Below are 27,382 nucleotides of genomic sequence, written 5' to 3'. Positions count from 1 at the left end.
TTTGATGCCTTCAGCATTGAACTCATCAGGTTCTGGGCCAGGGTCACCGTATTTATTTATTTATTGGGGAAAATCCATATATAACCAAAAACGTGCAGTTCAGGAGAGAGGTATATGTGTTCTGCTTTGTAAAGAGGTGAGACGTTGGCTTTGTTCAAAGATATTTGGCACACATTTCAGACACTGGAACCGAGAAATCTTGTGGAGTCAACAGAATACCCACGTCATTCAGAACAAGTAAATAATATTGAGAGAATTCTTCATATCCTTAACTCATATGTACATGTTTGCTTTGTAGAAGACTCTCTCGCCTCTTTTGTGCCATGTTTACTTCATAATTCAGTGAGTCGGCTTTATTCTTGCCAGCTCTACCCTGTTTTCCTCTGGAAAAATCCTGAGGTCCATCAACTGCTGCCAGGTGTGATGTGGTGACTCAGGAAGGTGAACACAGGCATGCGAAACAGGATGCTCCTTCTGACCACATGCCCAGCCCAGGGATTTGGCTCCTGTAGCAGAAATATAAGGGTCAGACTGCACACCTCTTTTGTCTCCTCGAGCACAAAACCCTGTTGATCTGTCCAAACCTTGCTTATATATTTATGACCTATTTAGCAATTTATATTAATAATACATATATTACAACGCCTTATATATTTCATATATGTTAAGCTATGCATGAGAATGTTACATCATAACAGGTAAGGTTACATACATCATTTCTCCTAAACTTTCTCAAAGTTCCTCTTGACGTATAGGCAGTGACAGATTTTACTCCATGATCATTGCAGATGGAGACAGCAGCCACGAAATTAAAAGACGCCTGCTTCTTGGGAGGAAAGCGATGACAAACCTTGACAGCATCTTAAAAAGCAGAGACATCACCTTGCCAACAAAAGTCCGCATAGTCAAAGCTATGGTTTTCCCTGTAGTGATGTATGGAAGTGAGAGTTGGAGCATAAAGAAAGCTGACTGCTGAAGAATTGATGCTTTTGAATCGTGGTGCTGGAGGAGGCCCTTGCGAGTCCCCTGGACTGCAAGGAGAACAAACCTATCCATTCGGAAGGAAATCAACCCTGAGTGCTCACTGGAAGGACAGATCCTGAAGCTGAGGCTCCAATACTTTGGCCATTTCATGAGAAGACTCCTTGGAAAAGACCTTGATGTTAGGAAAGTGTGAAGGCAAGAGGAGAAGGGGATGACAGAGGATGAAATGGTAGGACAGGGTCATCGAAGCGACCAACATGAATTTGACCCAACTCTGGGAGGCAGTGGAAGACAGGAGGGCCTGGCATGCTCTGGTCCATGGGCTCACGAAGAGTCAGACACGACTAAACGATGACAACAACGTATATAACAACTTCAAAAATAAAGCAAAGAAAGTGCTGTAATCTTGAAAACGAACACTTAGCATGCGCTAGTGGTCTCCATTAGAGTGATGTTTAGAGTCTACATTAGAGTATACGTTCAGGAGGCCTTGGTTTGAATGCACACTCAACCATGGAAGCTCACTGGCAGAGTGGAATTGGTAAAAGCACTCCTTAACTATCTCATTTACCTTAAAAGCCCTATTAGGGTCATTACAAGTCAGCTCCGAAATAAGAAAAACACTGCGCTACCTTACTGCCATTGCCGGAGAAGGGTTTTTGGTCACTCTGAAAACAAAACAATTATGTAAATAGAGGAAGTATGTCTCACAACATCTGGTTCTCATGCTTTGCGTGGTTATTTCTAAAAGAATTGGTGTTATGAGGGCCGGAAGCCAGTTATCAGTCTGACAGTTTTATACGCTAGGTAAGATTGTGCGCAACATGGTAAGAGCTTGGGAGACTGTGATTTATGGCGCAGGAGGAAAAGAATTTAATAGGTATCCCTTGGCCAAATGGGTAGCTAAAGGATGTGCCATTTCATGCAGAAAAAGGCTTCTCGAGGAGCGTTAACACCAAAGATGTGGTTTAGAAGGGGGTTGTTTAGATGAGTGAAATAAAAGGTAGCGTAATGGCATGGCTTAACGGGGGAAAAGTGAAATTGTAGCTGGAAACAAACCTTTATTCTGTAACATTGTTTATGTGCGGGGAATGAACAGAGTGAACGACCAGGATATGTAATAGAAGGGGAAAAAAGGAAAACCATCACCATCAGCTGCTCCTCCTGAGAAGACAGATCAATTGTGCTTTACGTTTCCCCCCAGCAGCCAGTCCACCAGGAAGAGAAGCCAACCAAGATCACCACCAGCCCTACAAAAAGGCCACCTCCGTCAGACCTCCTCCCTCTCCTCCAGCACTCGCGACTTGAGGAACTTTATGAAATTCCAAGTTTTACCATTTTCCCCCTCCCCTCTTCATCCTCATTTTCTTTTTCTATTGAGCCTTTCAGACTGTAAGCCTGAGGGCAGGAACTTTCTAGCATGATGACAACAATTGCGGATACACTAATCAATTTATTCCATCCCTGTCCTCCCTTGGTGTCAGTTTAGAGATCCAAGAAGGCTTACAAAATGATTTAAAAACTAAAATACTTGCCATCATCTGACTACACTGGCTGATACTGGTGCTGGTGCAATGGCATAAACTGCAGTGGCAAACTGCCACTGGTTAACCAGTCACTGCTTGCATTCCTTGTCACACATCAAGTCACACAATTGGCATGCAAGGAAGAATGCAAGTGCCAACTTGTTAACTATGGTAGCAACAATTCACTGTTGCAGTTTACACTCCTGGACTTACACCAGCATAAATAACCAATACAATTCTGGCTAATAAGTTATAATATTAAAATGCAGTAAATATAGCCTCCCACAGCTATAATATTGTTTTACCTCTGAGGTAGTCCTTGCTAGTTATACCCTGAACATTAGACCCTCACGAAGTTGAAATGGACCCAGTCCTAACACCTCTCACCTTTAGCTGTTCTAGATTACGCGAGTTGCAATCCAGCATCAGATGCAGGTGTACTGTACATTGTTTCCCCCACACTTGAGCATATCCGTGATAATAATAGCCCAAATATGTAGAAAACATTAAAGGCTTGTCATTTAAACACATACCTTTATGCACATATGGGTACCTAGGATGGGATCCTTCATGGGATGCCCCTAAATTATTTCTGGCTCAATGCCTTCGGCTGGAACCCACCGAGGGCCATTCTGTGCCATCCCATGGAGGACCTTCCCTGGGAGGTGTGGGTGTGTTAATTGTGATGACCTAAAGCTTAGGACATGGGATGTGGTGGCGCTGCAGGTTAGACCGCAGAAGCCTCTATGCTGCGAGGTCGGAAGACCAGCAGTCGTAAGATCGAATCCACCCGACGGAGTAAGGTCCCGACGCTTGTCCCAGCTCCTGCCTGCCTAGCCGTTTGAAAGCATGTAAAAAATGCGAGTCAATAAATAGGTACCACCTTGATGGGAAGGTAACGGTGTTCCGTGTCTAGTCGTGTTGGCCATGTGACCACAGAAACTGTCTACGGACAAACGCTGGCTCTACGGCTTGGAGATGGGGATGAGCACCACTGCCTAGAGTCGGACACAATTGGACAAATTGTCAAAGGGAACCTTTACCTTTACCTAAATCTTAGGCAGGGGAAGGCTCACACCTCCAGGTCTTTAGTTGCAGTTTGTAATGCCAGGACATCACAAACCAATGAATGTGGTGCAAAATGATTCTAACTGGAGATCATTATTGTACACTTTGCAGGGGGCAATTCCCACTTAGTAAAATAAATGAACAGGCGAGTAGAAGTCCAAGGATCTACAGCCACCAGGTATAAACTTTAGGTCTTGACTCATCCTCACTTGACTGATTCAAGCCCTTGTTTTGAACTTCTCTGCAACCTAAGCAATCCTCTCATTCTCCTGCCTGGTCTCTGAGTGTGTCTTGTAGTGTGAAGTGTATACCTAAACACAACAAAACCACTCCACTGAATGCATGGGGAGGAGAAATTTGCCAGGCAGCAACCCTAGGCGCGTTTTATGTTTTGTTTCCCCCCACACACACACACAAAAAAAAGCAACGGGGCAATAATGAATAACCCCAAACCAAAATGAGGGGTAATAACACCGAAAAGGTCTGTTTCCGGAACTGGCGCATATTATTCATAATAAATAATGAACAGCACAGGACGAGTCATGCTTTGAAGATTCATGTTTTTTTAAATTCTCGTCCTCCTGAGGGAGCGGCGGCGGAAGCATCCCGCCTCAGCCGCCTCTGGCTCCTCCTCAGCCGGGCCAAGGCTGAGGGGAGGCGGGCCCGAGCCGGCGAGGGGAGCAGCGGGGAGGCCTGGGAGGCGGGCGGCCGGCCGGGCGATGGCGGCCCGCGGAGGGAAGGGGAGCGGGCCGGCCGAGGGCTGCGCGGCGTCTGGCGCCAAGGCCGACCGCGAGGCCGTAGGCGACGGCGGCCTTCCTCCGCCGCGCCGGGCCCCGCCGCCTCGCTTGCCCCGCCTGGGCCTGGCTTTGGCCCTGTTGGTGGCCGGGCTAGCCGTGAAGTACTACCGGGACTCGGAGGCGGCCCGGCGGCAGGTAGCGAAGGCCCGCGAGTGGGAATCGGGGGGAGCCGGGCGGCCGCGGGGCGGAATGTGGGGGGCATTTGGGGTCCGGGAGGGGCCTGAAGGGTGTCTCCGGTGTGTGTGGAGGGGGGCTTTGCGCGTTCACGAGCGGGCAAGGCGATCCTATCCGTGCCTTCTTCAGAAGGGGCCCCCATTGAGCTCAGTCGGAGAGGCGAAGCCCGGCGGGAAAGGGTCCGACCTCACCGGGCAATCCTGGTTGCCTTCAGTGGGGTCGGTGCCCCAGGTTCCTGCCCCTGTTGCATTCAATGGGATGTCCCCAAGACACGTGTAGGGTCGGAGCCCGAGTCTCCAGGGGCTCTGAACATCCCTCTGAGTCCTTCTGGCTTCTGGGGAAAAATGCGAATTTAATGGTGCACTAGGAATGCATTTACAGTAATTTAATCAATACATATCTGGTAAAACATCCCCTGTGGAGGTCCATTGCAGGTTGAAGCCCCTCTTCTCACAATCGTGGGATGCGTGTGTGTGTGTGTGTCACACAAAGGCTTAGCTGGCCTTCCAAACGTTTCTGGACTGCCCCTTCCCTCCGCTCCAGCCATGCAAAAGTTGAGGGATGATGATAGTTGCAGTCCAAACATGGATGGATGTTTCCTGCTCTTGCTTTAAAAATAATCCCCAGGAGGGAGAAGTCTACCAGTGGTGTTTAGTTGCAACAACTCCATGGACCCTCCATATTTAGGGGCAGTATACCAACTTGATAACCCGTGTTAAGGAGCAAGAACAGAAAAGAGGATGCTGCCGTCATGTCCTGAGGCATCCTTCATCTGATTGTGGCCGGGCTCTTCTTGTATAATTGCTATATTGCTTCCTCCCTCCATCCCTTTTTTTGTTTGAGTGAGATGTAATTGATTCAGCCATATTCAGTTGGTGAAAAACTGTTTATTAGTAAATGTCACTGGGATGACTAGAAGGGAGTGGGGTTACTGATGGGCATTTGCTGTTGTTGCATTTATATCCTACGTTTCGCCCAGTGAGCTTAAGGAGCATACATGGCTGTCATCCTCCACAACAGCCCTGTGAGGTAGATCAGGCTGAGAGAACTTGGCCAGCCCAGTATCACAGGTGGCAATTCGAACCCAGGTTTCCGAGATTGTTGTCCTGTGCTCTAACCGCTGCACTGGGTTTCCCTTTTCCCAGCAGCATGTTGATTATAAAGCAATTGGAATTAGAAACTAAAGAGGATCAGTGGAGAGAAGAAACGCCAGAGGTGTTATTTTCAATGGGAGGAGACGACGGTCAAAGGATGCTCAGAGTATTATGGTGAAGTTTGGGGAACTGGGTTCCTGTGCCAGTGGTGTTGGTGCCAGTGAGCACTTTCGATCATCTCCAAACTGGAAAACTGAAACGTGCTAAAGGAGGGAAGGGAATTCTAGGGCCCATTATCCACATGGGACACCCAAGACTGTTTTTACGACCTCCGCCATGCCTTAATTTCTTGTATGTGTGGGGCGCAGGTTGTGGTTCTGGTTATTCATTCTGGACATCCTGTCTCACTGTGGCTGGGAAGAAATTTTGTTTATCTGATTTGGGAAGGTTTGTTTGGCTCCATGTTCGTTAGGAGGTTCGGAGAGTTGTGGTTAAAAATGGTGACTTCTCCAAGCTCTGCTCTATCCATTGTGCCAACTTAGTGATGGCAGCATTCTTGTTTGCTGTTCTGATATGGACAAAGAAATAAAATGGCTTTCAGTTGAGGAGGGCTTCAAGAGTCACATCCCCAAAGGAGTGCATCTGAGGCAGACCTACCTTTCCCAAATTGCTAGCTTAGATGTGATCTGATAGAGCATGTCGTGATCTGCAGAAACTGTCAAAAGATGAGCGCAACCATCATATCTAGAGGTCAATAGAACTCACAAGTTGCCTGTAAAGAATTGTTGTAGGAGCGTTAGCTATGTTACTCTGTGCTAGCATATCAGGCCAAAACCAAAATAAAAAATAAAGTAGACAAAAATGTTGTGACACCTTAAAGACTAAGTGTTATATTTTAATGAGAACTGAGGAAATTGATTTGTCCACAAAATCTCATATTAAAGATATTTTTAGGTATATAATAGGTATAAGGTATATGAGATATTGAAGGAGTAGTTTTACCTGTTCAACTCACTCAGTGAATTTCCATGGTCAAGTGGGGATTTGAACCCCAGTCTCCTAGTCTGAAAGACTGGACCATAAAGAAGGCTGACCGCTGGAGAATTGATGCTTTTGAATTGCGGTGCTGGAGGAGACTCTTGAAAATCCCCTGGACTGCAAAGAGAACAAACCTATCCATTTTGAAGGAAATCAACCCAGAGTGCTCACTCAGGAGGGACAGATCCTGAAGCTGAGGCTCCAACGCCTTGGCCATCTCCTGAGAAGAGAAGACTCCCTGGAAAAGACCCTGATGTTAGGAAAGTGTGAAGGCAAGAGGAGAAGGGGACGTCAGAGGATGAGAGGGTTGGACAGTGTCATCGAAGCTACCAACATGAATTTGACATAACTCCGGGAGGTCATGGAAGACAGGAGGGCCTGGCCTGCTCTGGTCCACAGGGTCACAAAGAGTCAGACATGACTTAAAAACTAAACAAAAACAAAACATAAATTTATACCCATGTAAATTTGCCAGGCAATTTTATCAAGGCAACAGGGAATGGTACTGTGTGATTGCACAATCATTTGCACTATTCCATTGTGGCTGTTGTGCAATTCACCAGCGGAGGTGCTTTGTGGATAGCACATCTGCCTTCATGATGTTCTAGCTACCACGGTTGTAATTTTGAGTTACATCCACATATCTACAATACTGGATTTCAGCCCATATTTGCATTTTTTTAAAAAATCAAACAGAAACCCAACTGTCTGAACATCCTTCCTTGTTTTACAGGCTTTTGGTCACGGATAGCTTTTGGAAAGACAGTAAAACTCTATCCAACCCTGAAGCCTGTTTAGGTGAGAAACCAGTTCCTGATCTGTCACTCCACGAACTCACCAGGAGAGCCAGGAGCAATGCGATGTCCCGGCCCCTACGTCCCCATCTGCCCAGACTGTGGCTCTGCATGGCCTTTGGCGCTCCTGAATCCAGGCTGCCTGTCACTTGCCAGTTCATCTCAGCTTTTCATCTGCCTGATGCCCAGACGAGCCCTGCAAGGCACTTGAGTGCTTTTCCTGACAGTAATTGACAAGAACAGTACCTTCCAGGCAGCATTAGCATCCTTTTAGGCCGGGAGCCTGGCAGATGGAAAATAAATGGGTTTGGAAGCTGTGGGAGCACCGATGGTGTTATAGGAAGCCCAGAAGCTCTGAAGAGCCAAGAGAGGAAAGCTCACTACCCTGGAAAGGGAGAATCCCAGACCTTTCTTGTCTCCCTTTCTGGCTAGCACTACAGAGAAAGAAAAATCCCAATTTATATGGACCGTCTCTTGCCTGATGTTGTTCCCTTGAACCAGTAGAGTCATCATCGGCTTGTTGGTGTTCAGTCTCACTCCTGTGCTGTGTGAAAGAGATTGGCCTGAGTCTACCATGCCCGCTCACATCCAATGACAGTTCAAATACAGCCAGTTTCAACCATGCCAGCTGCAGTGAGCTTAGCTGGAATGAATGCGCAGCATTGCCACATGCCAGAAGTTGACCTTGTTTCTTCCGATACCCTTGTCCCAGAGCTTTCCTACTCCTAGCCTTTTCCTTTTTCTTTGGAGGCACATGGTGGTCACTCTAGAGGCCTATTGGGGCCCATGTGCGAGAGAGTGATGAAAAACTCCTATGTGGACTTAGGTTTCTTGGCTGGTGCTCCCAGAAATCTGGCTGGTGGAAGTCCTGGGGAGCGCAAGAAATCTGAAAGCCCAGTGCCTATCTGTGACTTCAGGCAGCCCTGTTTTATAGGTGTGTAGGAACTGCTGCCATGCTGACCCATCCTCTCAAAAATTACGCCGTCTGAAGAAGAGATCCAAGATCTACATTTGCAACTGTGGTTGGTTGCTTGCTTGCTTGCTTTGCATTCACAACATGAGCATATTTTTAGTTCAGATTTGGCACTGTATCCCAGTATGTTGTAGAAGGCTATATGTGACTGTAACCTTCATGGTTTGTGCGCTGGGTCAGTTATATAAGTCCATGTTCTCCGACCGCAAATGAAGCTCCATGGTTCACCGGCCAGCTCTGAGTCAAACACAGATGTTGGTCTCAGGGCCAACCTGCAGGGTCTCCGTGTCATTTGTTAATCGATTCTCGGACAGTACGTAGCCATGGAGATGTGATTTCTCCAGCAGACATGCAAAGTCTGGATGATTTAGGGACGCTCCCAATAATATAAAACAACAACTCTTCTGCCTGGCTGGGTGATTCCAGCATTTGTCATTAAAAAAAAAATAACTTGGGCTGTGCTCTTAATGCAGGGGAGAATCTGGCTTCAATCTTGTGGGATCCAGTTTTTTCTTTTTCTAGAACTCAGAGATCCAGCAATTGAAATTGAATGCAAAAGGGTAGAGCGTGTGACTTTCAAACTGCTGGATAGCTCTGTGGTTTAGATCACTGGTTCTTAACCTTGGTTTACTCAGAAGTTTTGGACTGCAACTCCCAGAAGCCTTCACCACCAGCTGTCCTGACTGGGGTTTCTGGGAGTTGCAGTTCAAAAGCATCCGAGTAACAAAGGTTAAGAACCACTGGTTTAGATCACTGGTCCCCAACCTTGGGCCTCCAGATGTTCTTGGACTACAACTCCCAGAAGCCTTCACCACTTCACCCAGAAGCAAGGATTTCTGGGAGTTGAAGTCCAAGAACATCTGGGGACCACTGGTTTAGATATCTGACTGCAGAGCCAGAGGTTGGGAATTCAATTCTTTTCTCTTCCTCCTTGACTGGCTGGACTCAGTGATTCATAGGGTCCCTTTGCAGCTCTGCAGTTCTCTTGTTTTTGTTTTTGTTGTTGTTGTTTCCTCCTTTATGTGCCATGTATCTGAGCTCACCTACATACTTTTACATCTGACACAAAACTCTGGCAGGGGTGCTGCACAGAAACCTAATAAATGGCAACCAATTAGTATTCACATATTAAAAGTGTGCAATGCTGAGGCTGAGAGAGAAGTTATTGGCATAACATCAGCCATTTTGTTCTTGCTATTGTTAAACATCAGGAGTCAAAAATTCTTTCCCATCCAGTATAATCACACAGCAACCTATTAGGACAGTGGTGTTGAACTGTGGCCCTCCAGATGTTCTTGGCCTTCAACTCCCAGAAATCCTGGCCAGCAGAGGTGGTGGTGAAGGCTTCTGGGAGTTGAAGTCCAAGAACATCTGGAGGGCCACAGTTCGACACCACTGTATTAGGAGGACTCAGTCTGTCTCTTACAAAGTAGTTTCCTGTATTTTTTTCACTCCTCAAAAGGTTTTGATAAGAGTGCTGTAACCATTGAACCCATCTAGTTCAAGGGCAGAACTTGGAAGTAATTAGACATGGGCAACATAGTTATGGTAGCTAATTACTTTGGGGCAACATGTAATTTAACTAGCAGTCACAAAATTCTTTTAGGTGTAATGAGTAATATATTACTAGAGTGTATCAAGTAATGCCTAGTTAAAGGGTATTTTAAAAAAACATTTTAAGGCATTTCAAAGACATATTGACAGGAACTTTTCAGGGTTTTTGATCCCTTGTCATACCAGTCCTAAGTGGCGGGGAACATATTCCTTGTTTGTCTTTTGGATTTCTAATATTTCCAAGGTGCAGTAGAAGAATCCAGAGAGGACGCCTCTGTCCTTTTTCCTGGTCCTCCCATAAGACAGCACAGTTAACAACACACAGCACAATAAATTGCTTCTAGGGTTGGAGCATTGATGAGGGTAAGGGGAATCTGGCTGCAGAGATTAAAGGGTAATTTTAAAGATTTGAGTGTGGGCAAATATCAGTTTTGTTGTTGAATCTATTTTTAGTACTGTATTCTGTTGCCATACTGCTTTCAATATTCTGGGAGTTGTAGCTCAGAAGCACCTTTTTTTCAAGATTGAGCTTTTCCCCTAGGTTGTCCTTATTTGTGCCAATATATGATAATCCCTTGTTTTTCTTTGTCAGCTCTTGTGGAAGTTGCTGTTGCTTTGCAGCTCAGTCTTAAATGCAGTTAAGACACAAACGTGTGCCCTCTTGAGTCCTGTGTAAATTCAGTAGCAGCTCTGATTTTTGTATTGAATACTCATTATGCAGTATTTAAAGCAAGCGGAGAGATTTGTGTACCCTTGCGGTTTGTCTTCAGGTTCTATCAGCCACAACCAGCCTTGGAATTGTGTGGGTGTAGGTCATTAATATCTGAAGGGCTGCACACACTCATGTGCATGAGCGCGCGCGCACATACACGCATTGGTGTGTAGAGAAGAAACCACAAGGAGGACAGTATCTTGTTGCACAGTTGTGCCTGCACAACTAGAATGACATTGTCATCAGTGGCAAATTGCCAGTAAGTGAAGGTGTCCTTTTTTCAATTTTGAGGATCCTGCAACTTGGTCCCTTTGCACCCAAATCATGAACATCCCAAAACTGAAACAAGAACTCTTTAATCAGGAGCATGCTGTCATTGACGATGATATTATTCCCATTGTGCAGAGGGAACTGCGCAACAGGATACTGACAGACGGATTTTAACTCTTTCCTCCAGTCCCTGTTTTCCTGATCTAGATCTCCCTGCCCATGATATCATCCCTCAACAAAGTAAGAAATACTTTGTTCAGTCGGGGATCTCTCTCCCTTCCTCAGGGCAAGAGAAGAAAGGTATTCCAGCCATTTTTTTCAGCTGATAATTGCAAATTTCAAAATGATCAGCAGCTGGTAATTTCAGGGAGGGCTTTAGATCTGGAAAATAATGAAACACTTTCCCCCTTAGCCCAACTGATCAATCAAAATGGACTCTTCCCCTTCCCAGTTCAGGGGTTGCTTTAAGATGAGAAGGGGGGGGGACACCTCCCTATGAGGTCCAACCACAGGATCGTCAGACTGTGACTACTTTGACGCTGAGCCCATTGCCTCTGTCCAGTGAAGGAAATGTCTGCCTACCAAGATGAACACCAAATTAAATTTTACATCCTCAGTAATGCAAGGCATGTCACTGTTAGGACATGCCTTGCATTAGTTCATTGACGTGTATATATAAAGATCTCTCTTCTCTTTCAACCAGGAGACGGCCCTGAAATCTCTGGGAAACGAAGGCCTTTTCCTCTTCTCTTCCTTGGATACTAACAACGACCTGTTCATCAGTCCAGAGGAGTTCAAGCCAATTGCAGAGAAGCTAACTGGTAGGCCTTTTGTTCCTTACATACACTGATGTCTCGTAAGCGTTGCTCCCAGAGGGCTGTCCTCCTTCTCCTCCCACCTTCTTCTTCTTTTCAAGTATGCCCTGTCTAGTTTGTCCAGATTACTCCTGATATGGGCTGGTTTTTTTCCCTGGGGAGCAGTCTCTGCTCCGAAAAGGAAAAGAGCTTATACTCCATCCCAGGAAGACTGGAATCTCTGAAACCGTCTCAGGCTTCCTTTGTCATCAATTTCCCTGGCAAGCAGAGAATGACTTCCCAGTATTTTATTCAAACGAAAATTACACTGAATTAACGTGAACTACACTCTTGCTATAATGGTTCTATTAGCAAAGCAATAGGACATTTCTGTTCGAGGAACATCACCCACGTCAGTGTAATGTTGCCAAAATTCTGTAGAGTGTATTCAAAACATTTTACCTTGTTTTTCCACCGCATGGTTCTTGTGTCAATGCATGACTCATGAGATGACTCGACATTTAAAATCGGGGTGATCCTGCTCCCTCACCATTGGCAAGGTGGCTAGGGCTGATGGGGAACTGGAGTTCAACAACATCTACAAAGTGAAAAAAGCCGTAACAATACTGTCCTAGCAAGAAGAAAAGGAAGTCTGGCATAAGGTAAAGAAAATTCTGCACAGTGAAAGAGTGTGCAAGCGGATTGGGACCCCAGGAAAAACAGCTTGGCTCCAAGGCCCGAGTTCCCCACCTCTACTGCAGGTAATACCTAGGAATATGAGAGTGAGGCTGGCTCTAGTAGTTTTCCCAGATTTAAAGGGAATTTCTAATCCAGTTGATTGCTGAACTAAGGCCTTCATGGGCACATCTTGAATTTCAAGGGAGTCACAGCCACTGGAGAAATCAAAGGAATGGTCTCCCACCTAGTAGCATCCTGGAATCATAATCTTTTAACATTTGAAGAAATGATCAGTCAACATCCCCAGACTCCAAGAGTTTCATCTATGCTGATGATCTTGACTTGACAGTCCAGGGAGGAACCTTTGAGACTGTTGAGCACCAGCAAAGCTGAGTTACAATATCCCTTGCCTGCCGCCATGGGATACAGTGGCCTGACTGTATTAGCTCTATCCGCTGGTGCAGAGTTAGCCATAGGACTGCATATGAACGTCCTGCCTGCCCATAACAAATGTTTGTTCCATTGTATTCTGGGGAGTGAAGTTTATTATTCATTAAAAGAAATAAGAAAATTTAAGAACCCACTAAACTCGGTCTTCCCTCTTTCTAAGAGAAAATTACAATTTGTCATGGAAGAAATGACTGACTTTTCTGTGCTCAGCATCTCAGGTAGAGATAGCCATGCATACAAAGAAATATTGTTCCCATTGAAGAATAGCCTAGAAACTGCAGTAATAACAGGGGAAATGACATATTGAGTGAAGACACTGGAACATAGTGATTTTGTAAGTCTTGTGTTTTCCATTTATTGATTTTGTGAGTCACAACAATCCACTTATTTCTGCCTGATAATTCACTCAAGTTTATAGCATGAGTTTATGGTATTTACGCTTATGATATGATTTCTTAACAGACCCTCCTCATGAATACTTTTCTGCCAATGAGTGTGTCATAGTAATTCTTCATGATCATTACCCATAGTACAGACTGCTTTCTTTTAGCTGTTTCTGGTTATTTTGTCTTCTGTCTTTTGTTTATAGAATTCAGTGCAAAATAGGATGATATTTCACAAATGCTGCTGGAAAAAAGTGATCATTTTAGTACAAAGCTTCTTGAAAAATGACTCACAATGATTAAAAAAAACAGGTTTTTTTTTGATAATGATAAAAACATTTTCCCTAATTGAGTCATGATGGATAAGCATTACAGTGTGTGGACCACGATAACTGCGTGCATGACTGTCAGCCTAGTTTTAATGTTTTTCTCATTTAAATGAAGGATGGATGACGGCATGGAGGCATCATATAGGGCATTGCAGGACCTGTTCTGCATTTCTTCTGGAGCAGCTGTCTAGGGACCAGTTTGCAGCCCATGCAGCTGCGTGAAGGAGCATGGGCTACCAGGTGGCCTACCTAAGGCCCAGGTTTTCTGCGGGGGACTCTTTTAAAAAAGCTGCCCTCTTGCCGGTCCCTTTGGACATGTGGATGACCTGCCTCTTGGTCATTTCTTGGAAATGCTTCATGGGCAGCCTATGCTATAAGTACCTAAAAGCTGAAGTGTGTGTCCATCTGTCCTGCCTGCACCACACAATTTCACTTGTTTTAATTCTCTTTGCTCAAATCCTGAGCTGATTTACACAAACGACAGGGTGCTAAGCCTTTGTGTTTTTCAAAAGGCTTATGCACCGGACGCCACTCTCACAAAAGGGCAGTTTTTCTAAATCTGCGGTTCCCATTGTCAAGCTTGCGAAACTGCACACATTGGCTTTGTCAGGGGCTTAGAAGGGATTCGGACTGGCTGAATGCAGGAGATACAGCTCTGCGGTAATGTGACCCGAGAACTGCTGGTGGCAAGATACAGGCAGGTTGCTCTGATCTCAAGAATTCCTTTTGCATATGGAAATTGCAGCTCTTGCTCCTGTCGGTTGCTTTCTCTCCTGATGATTCTTGCTCTAATGCATCTGGTTGCTTTCACAGTCAGTGTCTGGGGGAAGATTTGGCCTCCGTTTTATCCTCTGCACATCTGCAGAATGGATAATGCTGATTGCAAAATTATGGTTGGTTTGCTAGGCTTCACAGCTGGTTTCCTTCCATGAGTATGAGGACCTATGAATACATCTCATCCTCCGCGCTTGCACCAAAAAGATCCATGGCAGCATCTGCAGGGGCACTGAGAACTTTCCAGCCGAAGGCAGGAACAGACGACTTTGGTAGACCTAGTGTCCAAATTTTTGCCCCCCAGAACCTGTAGCAAGCCATCTTGGGAAATAACATAATACGTAATTTTAAAAAACCCAACACAATCAAAATGCTCGCTCTGATCGCTGCTACCCCTTCCCGGTTGTGGGGCAGGAGGGCCAAATCCTCCACTGGGGTTCTGTTGATTCTGCAGGAAAAGAGGGGCAACAGGATGATCTTGCCACTCAACCAGACCCAAAGGTCCTCCCACCCTGTTTTGTTCCCTGATTACGCTAACGGGTCCCATGTCCTTAGTACTCCCCAGCTGGGCCCGAGTCGAAGTGATAGCCCCAGTGGCCGAGCACTCTCCAAGGACAGCCGGTGGGCCTGGACGGACACTTGCCCTCCTGCGGGCAGCTGCTCCTCCCGCTCCTCAGTCAGCTGCCCCAACCGTTGGTGTCGGCTGTGTCACCTCCGGTATAGCTTCTCAGTCAAGGTGGGACTCTCTGGCTGTAGAGTGCAGGGGTGTCTGCACAGCCTTCTCTCTGTGGTCCAGGCACGGTGGGGTGCAGTGCCCAGTTCACCAGCTCTCGGCCTCGGGTAAACCTTGTCCCACCTCCCACCCCTGGTCCAGGGCGCCTCTTCCTCCTCCAGGACGCAGACAAGTGGCTGTTTCTCCAGGGCCTCCGGCCAGTCCCCCCTCGTTTTCCTCCTCTTTATTTCTTTGCTCCCAGCTGGTCCCACTTCCCAACTGCCCCTGTGCCCTCCTTCTGGGTCCCCCATTCCTTGGCCTCCCCTTGTTTGTCCCCTGTTTGAGGCTGCCCTGGAACAGGTATCTTGGGAACGCCTTCCAGAGGACCTGCAGGCGAGATGGAGGTTGTTGTGGGTTTTTCGGGCTCTTTGGCCGTGTTCTGAAGGTCGTTCTTCCTGACGTTTCGCCAGTCTCTGTGGCTGGGCATCTTCAGAGGACTGGAGTGGGAACTCTGTCCATGCTTCTTCCTTTTCATCCCTGGTTTCTTTTGCGTTTCAAAGGAGGTGGGTGGAGGGAGCCCTCCCACCCTATGTTATGTAAAATACCTGCTTTCTGGAGGGCTCCAGGAGCTGGACTCCCCACCCCAGGATTGGGAGGGCTTCACAGGACTTGCAAAAAATGGCCATGGGAGGGAAGGTGCCTTTTGCTGCAGCTTAGCAAAAGGCACCAGATGCTCCCCAGTTTGTGGGCTGGTGCCCTCTTGGCAGACTGGTCGCCTTGCCTTTGACCGTGTCCTTGCCCCAGAACACCTTCACAGCACCGTGTACGACACACTCCGAAAGGCTTCCAGCTAGATAAGTCCTGTGCCTCCTGTTTCAGTCTGGTGCGAGATAACATGGTTGTGCAGCACTGTTTCAAATGAAGAGGAGGGACTGGAAGCAGTCCATAAACTCTGCTTAACCCCATCATATCCCCTTGGAATATGGCCAAGATGCATAGTACTGTAATAGCTTTATGGGTACTGTGTGCACTTTGCACGATCAAGCTGAGAGCATATACTGTGTTTTTGGAGACCCTTCAAAGAGAAATGCAAGACAGTACAAGTCGGTTGTTGGCGATCTCTTGCTGCCCCCTGGTGCATGGAGGTAGAACTACTTACCTGTGTCTCTTTGTAGACTTTTCTTGTCAGGTTAAGGGCCAGTTCACAGAATCCCATATGGCAGGTGGGCTGAACAGGTTCAGGTCTTTGGGTGCTTTTTGAGAAAAGACAAAGCACGGCTCTCAACTCACAAATAACACGTTCTGCTGCTCAACCCATTTCTGCCTGATTTTGTCACGGTGAGTCAACACAGATGGCCTTGCATTGCAGAGTGGATGTACGAGAGAGCAGAAAGGCAACCCACTTGTGCTCAGATCTTTCCAGCCCCTATCTCAAGAGTGCCTGCGTTGTTCTGTGAACCATCTGTCCTCTCTGAGTCTATCCGCCTTCTGCACCTTAGCTGGTGAGGCGGGGGAGATCCCTCTTGGATTCAAGCAGCAGGTGCCAGCCGTATGGGCCAGAGAGAGACGCTTCCATCGTTCTGCATTGGTTGCCCATCATCCTCTCTTTTTTCTTTCCCTCGTGGATTCACCTCTCCCTTTGGCACTCTTTTGCTTTTCTTCCTAAAGTCTCTTATCTTTAGACTCCACACCTGGCAGTATAGCATGTATTATTTCTATCTATTGTATGGTGACTAGCAGTTTCCGACACTTTTTAATTAAATAGAAAGGAGGCCGTTTCAGTATCGGGTAGCTGAAGTCATTGATGACAGGTCTGGAAGGATAAAGTGGGGGAAATCACAGCTTGCGGCAGAAGTGGAATTATTCCTGAAAGAGTTGAGATAAGAGGCAGAGCATGGAAAAATTATCTTCTGGACTACAATTCTCAGAATTTTCGAAGAATTCTCTAAGCAACACTGGCTGGGAGATTTTGGGGGCTGTCATTCAAAAAATTAATTTTTTCCAAGCTCTGACAATTGGTCAGGATGGGTCGGCTTCTTTCTGTAAGACTTCAGCCTAGCCCATATCATTGTGTAAATCTTTTGAATCTGAACTCTCCTCTTTTGTAAAGAGAAGATGCTATAGAAAGAAGAAGAAGAAATAAAAAACGTCCATGAAGTAAATTTCATTTCTTCTATATCATTCTACAGCTGCTGTAATGAATTCACCAGGTACTTCTAGATGATGGTTTTCTCACACCATCAGACAAAAGGCATTATGCAGCTGCTCTTTCTTTTCCTCCTTCTGTGTGTGTGTGTGTGGGGGGGGAAGTGTGTTTCTTGCTATTACGTTTTCCTTTCAGGCAAATGATTCTTTCAGCGAGGTCTATGTTCCCCTGCTGATGACCATTCATGAAACAAAACCAAGCTACTTCTACCATGTAGAGTGAGACGAGCTTATGCTAAGATAAACAGGCATGCTTACAAATTAAAGGAGATCTGTTTGAGCACATACACCTAACCCTCAAAAATATGTAAATCAAACAAGACAATTGCGTTGTGAAAGAACTCAATCTGGAAGCCCCAGGAGGTTTTTCCTTAATAAAGTTTTGTGCAATCTCTCATTAAAAGGTAGAATTTGTACCAGCTTCCTGCTGATATTGTGTTAATAGCAAACTCATTCATACATACTTTCCTGTTGTTTCCTTTGCCCTGTTCAGGCATTGTTCCGGCTGCTAGCGCTGAGGAGGAAGAGGTGCTGGATCCCAGTGGAGAAACCATCTCAGTCTTGGCCAGATTCCAGCCCCTGCTGATGGAAACCATGACAAAAAGCAAGGACGGCTTCCTTGGTGTGAGTTTGGCATCGAATGAGCACTGGAACTAGTTTGATGAAAGATGATGTGGTGCAAGAGAATCAGTTTGAATCAAGAGTGAAGCAAAGGCAGACTTGAGTTTTGATTCATTGATATTACCCTACCGGGGAATACAGAAGAAGAATTTAAGATGGCCTCGTAAAAGTAGCTCAGTACAAACGCCGGATCCAGTCTGTGAGGAATAAAGCTTACCTGTAATGGACGGATCGATTCGTTCGTTCGTTCGTTCGTTCGTTCGTTCGTTCATTCGTTCATTCATTCATTCATTCATTCAAACTAACTTTAACCCACTTTTCTCCTTTAAAAAGTACCCAAAGTGTCTTGCAGCAGCTGAAATACAGTACAGTGGTGCTTTGCTTGATGACGTTAATTTGTTCCAGCGAAATCGCTGTAGAGAGAAAACGTCGTCAAACGAAATAAAAAACCCCATTGAAATGCATTGAAAACCATTCAATGCATTCCAATGGGCTGAATACCTGCTCGTCCAGCAAAGATCCTCCATAGGGCGGCCATTTTCTGGTGCCTGTAGTGTGAAAATTCAGTCCTAAAAGCAGAGGGGGGCCATTTTCTTCAGCCGGCATCCATTTTGAAACCCGACGATCAGCTGTTTGCTGATCGTCGTAAAGCAAAAATTGGTTCCCGAAGTAGGGAAGCGACCATCGCACAGCGAAAAACCTCCATTTAAACCATTGTTTTGCGATCGCAAAAACGTCAATGTTAAGCGGATTCATCGTTAAACAGGCACAACTGTATTTAAGTTAATAACAATGAGTATACAGTACTAAAAGGATCAATGAATACAATGCAAAAATCCACCATAAACAACACCAAAATACATTCAAAGCAGTAAGGTACAAAAATCCATTTTAAACCCCCACCCCCACCCGGCATGACAACAAGATCAGTTTCTTAGAGAGCCCGTCTGTCTTTTCAGGTTTCTCACCTTGCCCTTTCTGGGCTTCGCAACTGGACGGCTCCAGCATCTCCTGTGAGTGTGATGTTTGCCCGGCAATTCAAGGCTTTCCTTCCGCCAAAGAACAAGGTGGAACTGGGTGATCCTTGGTGGGTCATTCCTAGTGAACTCAACATCTTTACAGGGTATCTTCCCAACAATCGCTTTTACCCTCCGGCTCCCAAAGGCAAAGAGGTAAGAAGTTTGCTTTTTTTAAAACTGATACTCATCATAATAAATGGCATGAAGTAGAGAGCATGTTTCATTTGTCCAAAGGACATTGTACGGACAGTTTTTAAAATAGTCTTCAGCACCAGGCAAGTAAAGAAGGCTGGTGATTTTATTGAATGTGACATATTAAAGACCGGGAACACCCTGTTGTGATCACAACTGCTTCTCGGCCTTTTGGCTAAGATCAAATGTAGTGCTTGGGATGATGAAGGTTGTAAATTACTGAAGGAGACCAAGGAAACAGGGAAGACAATCTTTTCTGGTCAGATCCAAGATGTTGCTGATCAAACCTGAGCTTGGAATTTGATCCTTACGTTCCCAGACACATTTTCACTGCTACCTTCTGCTCTTTTCTGCAGATTTTAATTCACAAACTCTTGAGTATGTTCCACCCCCGGCCTTTTGTGAAAACTCGCTTTGCTCCTCAAGGAACCGTAGCCTGCATCCAAGCTGTTGCTGATTTCTACTATAAGATTGCTTTCAGGTAAAGTACCCTCCGAGGAAAGGACTGACACTTGGACTGTGTTTGTATCTCCGGGTCTGTGTGCATCTGTGCAAAAAGCACTTTTGGTGCAGCAGCCTTGGTGTGTCTTTTTCGTAGGTCAGAATTGGTATGGGCGAAAAGGGATGACTAAGGGCCTGATGGAGGGATGGAGAGGACTGCAGAGAACACAAGGAAGATGAATTGAATAGTTTGGTCCTGGTGGAGAATGTGTGATTCTTAGCAGCTGAGAAAGTGTAACTTATGGCTGAGAGCTGCGTGGGACTCCTCAATCCTGCTTGAAAATATTAGGATTCCCCCCCCCACCCTGGAGAACAGCTCCAGAATTCCCCAGTCAGCAAAGCTAATGATTCTGCTACCTAAGAGATTGGTTATATTGTAATTCAAGAAGTACCTTTTCAAAGCCCTGCTCTGGAATATGGTCCTGTGTAGGATTCTGTTTTTTCTGCTTCCAGCCTTGCTCCCTTACCCAAAGAAAAGGCCTCTGAGCTAGCTAACAAAGTTGTCAGAGTCCCTCCACAACCCTGCCCCGTTGTGCTTCTGTTTTTGTGCCTTGCTTGATAGCTGTCTTTTGTTTCAGGATCCATGCAGAGTTCCAACTGAACGAACCCCCAGATTTCCCATTCTGGTTTTCACCTGCTCAGTTTACAGGCTACATTGTTCTCTCCAAGGATTCCTCCCACGTTCGAGAATTCAAGCTATTTGTCCCTAACAACAGGTAAGTTTCTCCCACTTCTAGTGTCTACTGAGTTAAATGGCTTTTTGTGTAAAATGTGTGAACCTAAGACTTTGACTGGATTTTGTATTCTTTTATTTTAAGCCTAGAATCTAAGCTTTTAAAATCAGTGTCCTTGATATTGTCTGTTTGTCGAACCAGATGTGACTTAGGTTATTATTCTTAACAGGCTTCAAATTGAAAGGCACTCTCTTTCCTTAGACACCTGCCAATGCACTTAGCCCTATTCAGTGCTTGCACACCAGCTGAGTTTTTGCAAGTTAGCCTAGAAATCTACTGGCTTCAGGACCTTTCATGCAAGCCAAAAAAAAAAACCTAGTTATTTCAGTAGACGTTAGGGCAGCTGTGAATGGATTCTGTTTACTCTGTCTTCTTTGTGGTGTGGTGTTGTGACCTGCTTTATTTCTCTTGAAAGGAGGTTGGTGTTGTTTTTCTTCTCTTTCTCAGGTTGGTTGTCTCACTTTACTGTTAGACCCTCTTTTTTTACATTGCAGCAGAATGACACAGAGTTTGCAAGCTTTCAGGTATTCATTGTGGCCCCAGGAACATCAGAGCTCCTACAGATCACCCATAATCCAGAGTCTGTTTTAACTCTGACCCCCCTCATAGATACCCATGAGGAGGCCATTCGTGGCTTCTCAAAGCTGCCTTGCCTAACTAGAAGCACAGCGCTTACAGAAGGAGCGGCAACCCCAGTTTTCGTTGCGCATGGAACTGCTGTTTCTGATAGCACTGGTTTTCCCCATTAGGTCTCTCAATGTGGACATGGAGTGGCTCTACGGAGCCCTTGAGAGCAGCAACATGGAGGTGGATATAGGATACTTACCTCAGGTCTGTAGCAAAAGCTGTTTTAGGATGATCTTCTTTCTATTCCATTTCCATTGTTTACCAGGAAATGCAGAAGTCACTGGTGCTTACTGAGTTAAGTGCTTTGTCTTCTTCTTGTCCTACAGATGGAGCTAGAATCTCTGGGGCCGTCCATCCCTTCCGTGATTCATGATGAAAACGGGAATGTGATTGACAGCAGAGAAGGGGAACCCATTCAGTTCATCTTTGAAGACATCGCCTGGCAGGGAGAAATAAGCTGGGAAGAGGCAGTCAGCAAACTGGAAGTGGCCATGTATCCCTTTAAGAAAGTATGAAACGAGAGTCCTTGACTTCCCTTTAGAAGCATGTCTGTGACGGTTACATTATTATGTCCGTGCTTTGATGAGAAAGGGCTAACGCCAGGAGCTATCCTTGTTCGATCTGGTGGCTGTGAAAGCGACAAAGTATTCCAGTTCGAGAGACTGGAAATTTTACAGGTTTAGATGACAGCTCCCATGATCCCCCAGCCGACAACACTGTCAGACGACAGAGGAAGTGTGAGACCAAGCCGAGCTCCCTTTGGTACCGTGAAACTCTTTAAGTGGTACATCATCCATCCTTCGCTTTCCCAGGAATCTCTGGGGTCGTTTTGAATGAAGCAAGAGAAGCGAGGTTTCTAAGAGCATTTTGTTGCTCTAAGAAGAGCAGGACGAGCAGTACTCTCAGTGCAGTGGTTTCCTTATCAGCAGAGACACATAGGCCAGTGGTTGCAGTCTGTGCAGGTGTTGTGGTCCTTCACTCTCATTTTGTTTGCCACCACTGTAAGAGGGCCTCTGCCTGACATGGTTTAGGGGCCTCCTGGGCTCTGCCGGGCCCAGGACTTTCACTTGGGGGTAAGAGGAGAGCAGCAGCACTGTGCAATGTGTAAATATATCAAGTGTTGGGTGGCAAAATGCCACCTTCTACAGAAGACAGTCCTCCACATGAAGGGCTGGTAGAGAATAGTCCCCCTTTTTGAAGGTGTCCTGCATTTGAAGGGTCACCCAGTTTAATTTAAAGACAGAGAACCGTACGGAGGGAGATCTGGACTGTAGAGTCAACAGTAGAGTCAGTGCTTGTGTCACATGCCTTTTAATTAGGTTTCAGTTACAAACAGAAATTCTCATTTTTTTATCGGCCTATGCAGTTCTCTGCTTTTCGATGATTTTAAGTGGCCACTCTGTCAAGCATCATCTGAATTCTCTGGCTTGCTTTGATTTCTGTGTCTTCTTTGCTTCTTCTGCTTCTAGGTTTCCTACCTTCCTTTTACACAAGCTTTTGAGCGAGCAAAATCAGAGAACAAACTCGTCCACTCTATCCTGTTGTGGGGTGCGCTAGATGATCAGTCATGCTGAGGTAGGTGTATTTCACACTTGAGCTGTGGAATGTGTCAGGGTGCCCCAAGTTGTCTCTCCCCCCCCCCATTTCCCTCCTAAGTGAAATAAATTGTAAGGGATTGATAGAGAAGTTACTTATGATTGCCATCAATTTAATATGTAACACCCTCCACTTGGGCTGTCAGGTGTTTCAACACACAGTGGCCAGAATTTTGTTGGGTTTTTCACTAGCCCATGAAACAAAAATCCAGAGATTGCAACAGCTGTTTGAAACGAAACTGATTAGTGATGTGCTGTTTTGTGTGCTTGGTCATGTGAATTAGCTTCAGTTAGCCATTGCAACTTTTATATTTGCCCTTATGGTATAAAATAGAACTCAACAGGATTCTGGCCTTTGTCTTCTAAGTGGATTAACAAATGAAAAGTTGTTGTTGTTTAGTTGTTCAGTCGTGTCCGACTCTTCATGACCCCATGGACCAGAGCACAACAGGCCCTCCTGTCTTCCACTGCCTCCTGAAGTTGGGTCAAATTCATGTTGGTCGCTTCGATGACAGTGTCCAACCATTTCGTCCCCTGTCGTCCTGTTCTCCTCTTGCCTTCACAAAATGAAAAGTACACATTGCTCATAAATTATCACAGGATTGAGTTCATTGTGACATTTCATTTCATCTTTTTTCTCTCCCTGGGCAGGCTCAGGGCGAACTCTCCGGGAAACCGTCCTGGAAAGTTCGCCCATCCTCACTTTTCTGAATGAAAGTTTTATCAATAGCTGGTCGCTGGTGAAGGAACTGGAGGATATACAGGTGAGTAGTAGCTGGACAGCACAGGAAGCTGAAGGGAAACCTGGAATGGACACATCAGCATATCAGAAACTTCTGCACGCTCACTCTTTTTGTCTTCCCTGATAAACTGGGCTGAACGTAGGGCTGTCTCTATGTAATTTTTCTTTGATTAGTCAGTTAAATGCATTCCTGTATATCAAACCTTCATGTGTAGTACCTTTTAGAAGTGGAGAACTGTTTTACAACTTTAAAACTGAAAGGTATAACTACTTGTTGCTTTAAGGAAATGCAATCTTTAATATTTACTGTTTGTTCGTTATTTTTTGTTATTATTTGTTATTGAGGGATGGGTTGCTTCTTCTATTCCTCGTACACAAGTTCAGATTTTGAAATCGAAACAGTAGATGTACCTGTGAATAAATAAATGTGTTACATGAGTATGAATAGATAATTGTATTTGTTGTGTGATGCATCCATTCCAGGACTATACAAATAACTTCTTGAAACTTTATGTTTAAAGGGTGGTGACCCCTTTTACATTGTCGTTTCTGTCCACCTATTTCTTTTTACAAAAGAAAAGAAATGTGGATGTATTGTTGTGATAAGGGGGAGAGATGATCTGTCACTGTGATTGGTGGGTGTCATTAGCTGGTCTTTTGTGTGCACTGATCAAACACTGTCTGCTTAATTTCTCATGTGTCCTAGTCAAGGGTGCCCCCACTGGTGACTAATGGCTCCCACCAGCACTGCTAAACATTTAGTACTAGTACTGATATTCAAGTTTCAGCATTGCAGGGCTGTTAAAATCCCATTTCATTTTAGTCCAAACAGAACAGATATTGAAAGGAGCAGTGGTTAATGTTCACATGTGATTATACAAATCATTATCTTTCTGTTCATTTAGCCCTGGTAAGGCATTTGATTGCAAAGAAAGGTGACCAGAACATAACAAAAATGTCGAACTTTCTCTCTTAACCAGCGCTACTTCATATTCCACCTCTTCCCAGATGAACTACAGTTCCCATTACCCCCAGCCAGCCTGTGACACTCACCACCTGGAGGCCACCATATTGAGGATGGCTCCTCCTTATGTTTCCTAATACAATAATGGAGGTGGCTCTTTGTAATAGCTCAACTTCCACCCTACTCAGTTGTGGTTGTGACTTTAATTTATGGATTTTACAAAAGGAGAACAATGGAATTAGTGAAGTCCCAATTAAAACGAATTAAAGCAGGTGTAACATAAAGCATTTCCAAAGTAATGTGAAATGTAAACTATGCCCAAATGTTAAAAACTAATTTCTTGGTGTAGTAACTCTTTTATCTTGATGCAAGTTCAGAAATATTAACCATTCAATGCTTTTTCGAAGGCTTTCACAGCTGGGATCTGATGGTTGTAGGTCTTTCAGGTTGTTTGGCCATGTTCTTGCAATATTAAAGAGGGCCAAACAGCCCGAAAAACCTACAACAACCATCATTCAATGCTTTATTTTTTTTAAAAAAAAATGGGGGGCATAGTTATGCCTTCTAATGATTTAGATTTGCAGGACAAGCGTGCAAGTATAAATGACCCCAAAGATGCCATCGAAATTAATATTGGGTCCCATTGTCACGCACCTCAGACACTGACTCCTCCACTCCGCAGTATATCATAATTATGATTTCTTACTTTTAAGTTTAACTAGAGTAATTGTTCTGTATCCTATTTTCAAACTACGATCGGATTGGAGTCTGACCCCAGTGCCAGACAATATAAATGTTTCTTACAAAGATTTTTAAAAAATCTGAAACACTTGGTGCCCATTTTTCCGTAGGCGAAGAGAGAGGATGAGATCAACAGCAAACTGGCAGGTCTCCATCTTGAAAAGTATAACTTCCCAGTGGAGATCATGATCTGCCTGCCCAATGGCACTGTGGTAGGGCTACGGCTATGTTTTTTTCTTATTGAATGGTTGGTAGATGCCTGTTGGGAGGGACGTTGTCTTTGCTCTGATATACTTGAAATAGGTGCTGACTTTCTGACATATACTTTTGCCTCTCAAATCTGGAAGAAAAAAAGATCTCATTTGGACTTCATGTAAGAAGGACACATTTGACTTTTGCCAGCCTCCAAAGAAAGTTACTTTTTAAAACTTATATAGCCTGTTAAAAGGCCCTGAAAGTTAATTTATTAGAATAAAATGTACCTTTTTTTCTTCAAGGTTGTAAACATAATTTTTCTGAATTATAACTCTCACATAGCTTTGCTGTGACTGAGGAATTTGGGGAGTCCTAGTTTTAAAAAAAAGGAATGTCTTTAAAGCTCTCTCTTTTTTTTTCACCCAAAAGGCAAGTTCTTGTGTTGCTTTGTTTTGCTCATTCTTTCTTCAATTTTTTTTTTTTTTTTTTTTTTTTTAGAAAAGATCCATCATGATATCATTTCAGTGTAACTAAAATAAGGGGAAAAAGTCTTGTGGGAACTTAAAGACTTAGAAGATTTGTTTCGTCAAGAGCTTTCATGGATTATAATTCATTTTTTCAGATGCACTGAATATAGTATTTGAATCAGAAGAAAGAATCTGCATATGAGGTGTGAAATGTTGGAGTTCTTTTTTTTTTTTAAGCTCATGTTTAATTTTCCAGGTCCATCACATCAATGCCAACTATTTTCTGGATATTACTTCTATGAAGCCCGAAGAAGTTGAGAGCAGCATCTTTAGTTTTTCTGCCAGTTTTGAAGATCCCTCAACAGCAACCTACCTCCAGTTCCTTAAAGAAGGACTTCAGAAAGCAAAACCATTCTTGCAGACCTAAACTGCAAATCAGATCAATGTTGTACTGTTGTGAAGCACCAAAGATGCAGACGTTTTTCTTTCTGGCGCTTACTAAGCTCAGCCATGACAGTGTTGAGTCATAAAGTGCTTTACTAGGAATGAAAGGGCTCCCAACAAGGAAATGCCGCTTGAAAAAAAAACAGCTGTAACATCTGTTACTACACATATTATTTTCAGGGTACTTCCAAAGAAGCTGGACGTATGCTTCTCTTACTGGCAAGTTGTGAAGCGTCTGAAAGAAGTTGTCGGGTGTCCAGCAAGAGGTTGGGAATAGTTCAGCAGAAAAGTTGGGGTTCCTAGTGTGATGTCAGGCTGTAAAGATCAGTCTCAAGCAAAGTCCAAATGGCCCGGAGGTGGTTTCCTTTAGTAAAAGGTTTTGCTGTGTAGCATTCTTGAATGGGATACTGTTCTTTTGCAGCTGGTCTGGAGTTTGACCCCTGAATTGCTAGTGTGCAGTTGACATTTTAAGTTACAACACACCCTTTGGCTCCAAGTGACCTCAACAGGTCACAGATGCCTCCAAGATCAGAGCTATTGTGAGTGACCCAAGGCAAGACCTGGTTGTGTGTTGCACTCTCCCTGGTATGTGTGGACAGCTTAGATCCAGGCTACTGCACAAATGCAAGACACAAAAAAGTGATCTTTTGTCCAACCATTTCTGAATTTCCAGCCTGGCCTGCTATAGTTTTCCTCCTCTGTATGTCCAGTTGTTCTTTAAGGGAAGGGACGATTTAACCTGGGAGAACCCAATCGATCCTTTTATAGTTAGAATCAGCTCTTAGCTCAGTCAAGGAGAATATCCCTTGTTACTTTTTGAAAGCACATACTGGGTAAGTGCAATCACAATGATCATGTGGCTGCCGAAGTCAAGTAATACTTAAAGGTGATTTTACAGGACTAATTGTCTTATAGAAAAAATGCTCTCAGTTACAACCCTGTAGCTCACCACTCCACAATCCTGGGATTTCTCTTAGCCTTTGGTCAAATCATCCTGCGATTATTTCTTTGTCATGTAATGCTGTCCATATTAATATTTTAATTCCTGTTTTCAAATATCTCATTAAGCACAAAAAAGAGGGAAATTTACATTGTCAAGAGTAGATGAATAAAAAAAATGAATCAACACTTCATAGAATACGATATTTAGATCTGCTGCATTATGGCAATCTTTCTGAAACTTATTTAACTGATTGTTTCCACCTTTTGAAGTTACACCTAACCTCTGGTT

General features: G+C 44.6%; 1 protein-coding gene across 1 annotated transcript; it reads left to right on the top strand.

Moving 5' to 3' along the window:
• The first annotated feature begins 4,173 nt into the window (after nt 1-4,173).
• Nucleotides 4,174-27,277, top strand: SELENON (selenoprotein N). Its single transcript, XM_072980260.2, has 12 exons — nt 4,174-4,510; nt 11,688-11,805; nt 17,803-17,933; nt 18,890-19,102; nt 19,498-19,622; nt 20,221-20,358; nt 21,126-21,207; nt 21,330-21,512; nt 22,473-22,578; nt 23,250-23,362; nt 25,156-25,257; nt 25,964-27,277. The coding sequence occupies exons 1-12, from the start codon at nt 4,298-4,300 to the stop codon at nt 26,132-26,134; spliced, it is 1,695 nt and encodes a 564-aa protein (XP_072836361.2). The 5' UTR covers nt 4,174-4,297; the 3' UTR covers nt 26,135-27,277.
• Nucleotides 27,278-27,382: the final 105 nt, after the last annotated feature.

Source organism: Pogona vitticeps, chromosome 9, assembly GCF_051106095.1.
Source record: "Pogona vitticeps strain Pit_001003342236 chromosome 9, PviZW2.1, whole genome shotgun sequence".
NCBI classification, from domain to species: Eukaryota; Metazoa; Chordata; class Lepidosauria; order Squamata; family Agamidae; genus Pogona; species Pogona vitticeps.
This window is presented reverse-complemented; position numbering and strand designations above follow the sequence as displayed.